At 30.9% G+C, this 6,837-nt stretch overlaps 1 protein-coding gene across 1 annotated transcript; it reads left to right on the top strand.

The window, feature by feature from the left end:
- The first annotated feature begins 2,290 nt into the window (after window positions 1-2,290).
- On the top strand, window positions 2,291-6,213 carry LOC107926106 (serine carboxypeptidase-like 27). The gene is made up of 9 exons (XM_016856909.2): window positions 2,291-3,147; window positions 3,241-3,336; window positions 3,466-3,558; window positions 3,667-3,752; window positions 3,897-4,157; window positions 4,889-5,016; window positions 5,213-5,308; window positions 5,386-5,491; window positions 5,726-6,213. The coding sequence occupies exons 1-9, from the start codon at window positions 2,796-2,798 to the stop codon at window positions 5,864-5,866; spliced, it is 1,359 nt and encodes a 452-aa protein (XP_016712398.1). The 5' UTR covers window positions 2,291-2,795; the 3' UTR covers window positions 5,867-6,213.
- The last annotated feature ends 624 nt before the right edge of the window (window positions 6,214-6,837 follow it).

The following is a 6,837-nucleotide window of genomic DNA, read 5'->3' as shown; positions in this document are numbered from 1 at the left end:
ATCGATGAATTACGTAATTCATTGTGTTTCTCACAATCGCCTGCCAGCAGAACACTGGATGGTTATGCCTATGACAGTTGTCCTGATTGCCAACAGGTTTGGGGTGATCTTCAATTATTTAACCAAGCGAGGTGACATAAATTTCTTTCCTCTTTGGAGAGGTCCGGAACATTTTCAATACTATCATGCTATTACAATTGCACATGTATATGATAATCATAATGTGATGGTACAATTATAAAGAGATTACCCAATGCCTACCATTTCGGCTTATTGGATCCGCCATAGAGCCCCGTCTACAGCTAGATGGCAAACCATGTATGTGTCACGTCTGGAATTTTATAGACAACTGAAACCTTGTAATCTCAAAACACCTGTTATAACTATAGAGGATTATTGTTGAATAATATTAATTTATTATATATTAGCATTTTGCTCATATTTTTGTATTTATGTATTCATATATATGTTTAACAATAATCCTATAATAAAAAAAATATGTTGAATAATAATACTTATATCTTTAATAATAATAATAATAATACTTATAATATTTAATAATCATACAATAATAAAAATATGTTTAACAATTAAATAAGTAAAAAATTAAGTGGGGAGGTGATAATTAATTCTTAATCATTATAGTAGAAAAATGTTAGTTACTAACCAATCAATAAAGTAAAAGAACATTAATTAATAACTAATTATTAATTATAGTAAATGTGTGTTATTTATTAGGGTGTTTTTTTAGTATGTTTGGGAGTGAATTTTTTGCCAACCCCGTTTATTAATCCTAAATCTACTTTCCTCCATCTTCCTTAAAAGCTTTCTACCTTTTTATTATTATTTATTTTACTGATATTTTTGGTCAAAAGCTTTAATTCCAAGCACTAAATGCATGTGCATAGTTTACTTGCTTTGCTCATTACTAAATAAATATCTCAATCCAACAATTTGTTATTATCAATGCCATACTGTTTTCTCTTTTAAAGAAAATAGTAATGTTGAAAAAATATATATAGAAACCAGACGGATTTAATCCACAACTGAAGACTTATTTGTCCAATAGTAATTGTTAAAAAAGTAAATCAATTGTTTTTAATTATGAAAATTTGACTAATTCTATGTTGTACACTTAAATATTTACAACACAACCAATGCATTAAATAACCAAACACGCATTGGCACGATATTTTGTTCCAGTTTTAATAATTGTTTATCTGTATTTCAAATTTAAAACTTCATTTACTTTTACTTCCAAAAAAAAAAAACTTCATAATTTTATAAACTATCTCTATTTATTTTGTTAAGGAGATACCTGTGTGATTATATACTATCTCCAATAATCAACATTACAAATAAAATCATATAATAATTAGAATACTGTTATCTAAATTAAAATAAGTCTACAACGTTATATATACTGCGATTTAAATTAAATTAAATTTGGATTAAATTTAAACTTGACAAAAACTCTAAAACCTTAATCTTTTCTCATCTGTTTGAATTAAACTTTTAAATATATCGAATTTAAAGAATGAAAAATATCACAACATTTACTTCTTCCTCTAATTTTTAAATGGGAAAAAAAAGGGGTCGTTGTTTCCATTGCAATAATAATATTAACTCACATGAAACAACATATTTCTTTATTATAAAGGGAACCTATTTAGAGACCTGGGTGTATGAAATAAATATTATGTTTCAAAAAATAATTTTAAAAGTAGAAAGAGAAAAATATGGATTCCTACCTTGTAAGTGTAAATATCATGTGCCACCATTGACAACCATTTCCAAGTTTTTTTTTTTTTTTTAGATTTCCGAGTATCTTTTATAAAAGAAAGAAAAAGAAATTAAAAAAAAGTTGAATTAAATAATAACTTGATATATTTCCATCATTTGCGAACTTTAGAATATTCTAAAGCTGCTTATAACCTCAGTACAAATGCTGTACTTATTGGATTCTTAAAAGCAAAAAACACAATGATGATCAGTTTCTTCCCCTGCAATTTTTTTCCCAGGATTCAATTTGTAAATTTTTAAACCTAATAAATTGTTCCTTTATTTCAATTTAATAGCAGCAAGCAAATTTGTTATTATTATTATTTTTTTAAAATTGCAAAGTTCACAATATCGAAACTTGGAACAAGCCCATGTGCAGCTTTACCTGTTTAAGGAAAAAAAAAAGAAAAGAGAAAAAAGAAAATTCAAAGCATTTATTTGAATCTGATAAAACAGACAAACAAGAACATAAAAGCACAATAATAAAGAAAATTGCATGCTTACACCTCATGACAACCAATCACAATCATTGGAGATTGTGAAAATTAAATGTTATAGATGTCAACACAACCACTCTCTACATTGTAGCATTCTTTGGGAATTTCAGTGGGATCTTTTGGGATCTGAATATTGAGTATTTTGTTTTTCTTATTTATGTTAGAATTTAGAGTGATTCGGCCTTTAATCGTCTCATTTAGAACAACTCTGTGGCTTAAGGTCGTTCCTAACTGGAGTTTTGTTTTTGTTTTTTTGTCTGTTTTGTACTCTCATTCTGTCATCCTTCTCTTTTTCAGTTCAAGTTCTACATTTTTACTGAAATCCCATTTTTCCAGGATTTCCAAAAGTTTCCATCTTTGAAAATCCAGAAATATTACTTCTTGATTGGTTTACAGTTTTACTAAGCCCCATGTTCTAGTATTTACCAAAGTTTCCTTCTTTGAAAACCCAGACCTGTTTTTGGATTTCTGATTCTGGGTTTTGCTCATTTTTCTGATTTATTGATTAGCTGATTCATGGGTGAGTCAAGATCCATTGGTTTTTTCTTTCTTCTTCTGATTTTCTCCACTTGTTTTGGGGATCAAACTTCGGATAAAATCACTGAGTTACCCGGACAGCCAAAGAATGTTGGATTCAATCAATATTCAGGATACGTGACACTGAATCAACAAGCTGGAAGGGCATTGTTTTACTGGTTGATTGAGTCACCAGTGAGTCGTAAACCCGAGTCAAGACCACTCGTTTTATGGCTCAATGGAGGACCTGGGTGCTCCTCTATTGCTTATGGAGCAGCTGAAGAAATTGGTCCTTTTAGAATTAGACCTGATGGAAAGACCCTTTACTTGAATCGTTATGCTTGGAACAACTGTAAGCCTTTTATTATGAAATGATGTTTTGCTTTTGTCCTTTTGGTTCTGTCTGAATTTCACTTAAGATTGTCTTGTTTGAATTGTTATGTAGTGGCAAATGTGCTGTTCCTGGAATCTCCAGCTGGTGTTGGGTTTTCATACACTAACACAACATCAGATTTATACACTACCGGTGACAAGAGAACTGGTAATTATATTTATATGTTAATGCATATTCAGACCGAGTCACATAGATGTAGTTAGTTTTGCCTAAGTTTTTGAGGGACTTGGTTCATATGGTTTAGATTGTAAGAGACTTGGTGTTGTGAATTTACAGCTGAAGATGCATATGTTTTTCTGGTTAACTGGTTTGAAAGGTTTCCACAATACAAGCATAGAGATTTCTACATTGCTGGTGAAAGTTATGCAGGTAATTTTTTTATTCAATACCTGTTTTTCTTTTTTACTGCAATATTTTACTTTGGTTCATAGATGAACAAAGCCTGAAGTTTAAGCTAAAGGACTAATATAATTTCAGGTCACTATGTTCCTCAATTGTCTCAACTTGTTTATGAAAGGAACAAAGGGGTTCAGAATCCTGTTATCAATTTTAAGGGATTTTTGGTGAGAATGTCTCCGATTCTTTGTTTTTCTTGAAGCATCTGTGTCCGACACTAGATTCCTATGCATTTCCAGACGTGATTGCAACTTCAATTGTTGTAATCTGTGCAAATGACTTGTGTTTTTGTTCTGTCATTATATATATAGGTTGGAAATGCTGTAACGGATGACTACCATGATTTCATTGGCACATTCGAGTACTGGTGGACTCATGGTTTGGTTTCTGATTCAACTTATCGAAGTTTACGAGTTGCATGTGACTTGGGATCCTCTACACATCCATCTCTGGAATGCATGAATGCTCTTCGAGCTGCTCAAATTGAGCAAGGGAACATCGATCCATATAGCATCTTCACTCAACCTTGCAAAGATACTTCAACATTACGGCATAACATGAGGGGTCATTATGTAAGTTCTCAATCAATCTGTTCTGTTTTTTCTTCCTATGAACACTATAATGGGGCCTTTCCATTGATCTCAAATATGAATATTTGTATCATTTCGCCATTGTTTTATCAGTAATCTGCATAGTTTTACAAAAAGAATCAGATAAATTTGAAACTTAATCTTCACATCCGGTCTTGTGTCTCAATGTGACTAGTTTTCTAGTGGGAATTGGCATTAAATCTGTGGGCTCATTTCGTAAAACTTGATGCACTTGTTGAATTTCAATTCTAAACTTTAAAGCCGTGGAGGGTCCAGGAGGCACCATTTAGTTAACAAAAATTCTGCAACCACAGTTGTGGACCACATAGTACTCTCCTGTTAAAGTTCAGATTATTTGAACAAAGATAAAAAAGAGTCTTGTATTCAAATTTAACCTTTGTACAGTCATGGCACAATAATATTTGAACTCATGTGGTAGTATCAGATGTGGGTATTCGAGTGTTAGTATCAAATGTGAGTATGTATCTGATACAGGTATGTTCAATTATTTCCAAGTTTCTCTATATAGATATGTTTGTTTTTACGCAGATGATAAACACAAACACTCAGGAAAGAAGTAAAGAGTCAGTTTCTCTATTTACGTATATGATCACATTTCCCAAACAGGCTGTTTTGAATTGAAGTTTTTCTCCAATTTTGTTCTTTTGAAATCCCTTTATAGAGCTTGGGTTGGATTGTTTCTTAAAATGCAGCCCTGGATGTCAAGAGCTTATGATCCATGCACCGAGAGATATTCGAAAGTGTATTTTAATCGTCTGGAAGTCCAGAAGGCACTTCATGCAAATGTAACTGCTCTTTCTTATCCATGGCAAACATGCAGGTATGCTATTTGATTTTATGAATCTTAGTTAATTTCCTTCTGGTATCCTGAATTTCATTTTTTTTAAGCATCTGTATTTGACACATATTCAGATAGTCGATTGCAGATATGATCACTTTCTGAATACATCAAGAATATTTAAAATATTTGTATCGAATATATACTTTATCTGAATCTGTAAATCTTTGTTTTACAGTGACATCGTTGGAAATTACTGGACGGATGCTCCTCTCTCTATGCTTCCTATATACAAAGAACTAATTGCTGCTGGTCTTAGGATTTGGGTATACAGGTTAAGTTTCTATATATCTTTCGTTTTTCTGTCTCCACAAATTGTCATAATGCATTCTGATAGAAGTGTTTGTGCAGTGGAGACACTGATGCAGTGGTTCCAGTGACGGCAACACGGTACTCCATTGATGCACTGAAGCTACCTACCATCATTAATTGGTATCCTTGGTACGACAATGGAAAGGTGAGTACCTATAGTATTATTATATGGTTGAAAATATACTTGTTGAGAATCATTACATATTTAATATATATTTTTTTCATACCATAAACTTTTTTTTCTGGATTATTGGAATTGGATACTATTAGATACAATCATTACATAATTTTGCTGTTAAGTTGGAAAATAAGGTTGAGAAAGAAGCAAGATGAGGGAAAAAGAAAAGAGATTTGATCCTTATTTGTTGATCCGATCCAGGTTGGTGGGTGGAGCCAAGCATACAAAGGGTTAACGTTGGTAACAGTGACTGGAGCCGGTCATGAGGTTCCCCTCCACCGTCCCCGTCAAGCTTTTATTCTTTTCCGATCATTCTTGGAGAACAAACTGATGCCAAGTTAAAAAATCTTATCGATATCCATGTTGCTCGAACTTTGGTGAGTTTGAAATATATCAAGTATATGGTCAAACTTTTATAAGTTTTTCATATACATGAAGGGTCGTACACTGCTGGATAGAGAAAAAGAAGAATCCGGGTAGCATAGGTTAATGTTATTATTCATTTTTTCTCGATGAATAAGTGAAAAAGAAAATATAGAAATTTTTAATACAAATTGTCAAGAAATTATGTTGAGTGATCACTAAATTGTAGAATATTTTTATGAAATGTATTCTTTATAGGACTTTGAATAATTGAAATTGCAGATGTGGTTCAAAGTAAGTTGTTAATAAATATTGTCTTGATAGTTGATGAGCAGCTTTTTCAGTTAGGTTGTTTTTGTTGCTTGAACGAACATTGGTTGTTTGGTCTTTGATGAGACATTAAATGTAGGTTAGGTTTAGAATTTGTTTTTTTAAGTTCAAACTACCATTTCTTTTTAAAATATATCAATTTTATTCTTCTTATTTTAAAAAAGAAAGAACAGCATTTTATTATTATAGGAAAATTATGTTTCTCATGGAGCAACAAATGATTTTCAATTGAGGGATCCAGTACTTAATGTAAAACTAAAACACTATTTCAACAATCCAACAGTCTCCATATATAAATTATTTTTAAAAAATATTTATTTAAATCTACTAAATATATAATATATAAAATTTATTTTAAATCGATATAATAAAGACATCAGATCGATTCAAAATTTTATATGCATGACAAATACATATATCTTAATGAATTCGATGATTAGATTATCAAAAAATACCGGTCATATAAAAAGAAGTTACGAAAATATATAAAACCACTTTAGTTTTACACAAATATAAATGGATGGATTCCTTCCCAATTTTAATTTTAAATTATGAAATTCCATCATTTGATTTTAATTAAAAATTGTAAAATTTGTTAGAAAAAATAAAGATAATCATTC

This window comes from Gossypium hirsutum, chromosome A05 (genome assembly GCF_007990345.1).
Source record: "Gossypium hirsutum isolate 1008001.06 chromosome A05, Gossypium_hirsutum_v2.1, whole genome shotgun sequence".
Taxonomy (NCBI): domain Eukaryota; kingdom Viridiplantae; phylum Streptophyta; class Magnoliopsida; order Malvales; family Malvaceae; genus Gossypium; species Gossypium hirsutum.
The sequence above is the reverse complement of the archived record's forward strand: the minus strand, read 5'-3'. Positions and strand labels throughout refer to the sequence as shown.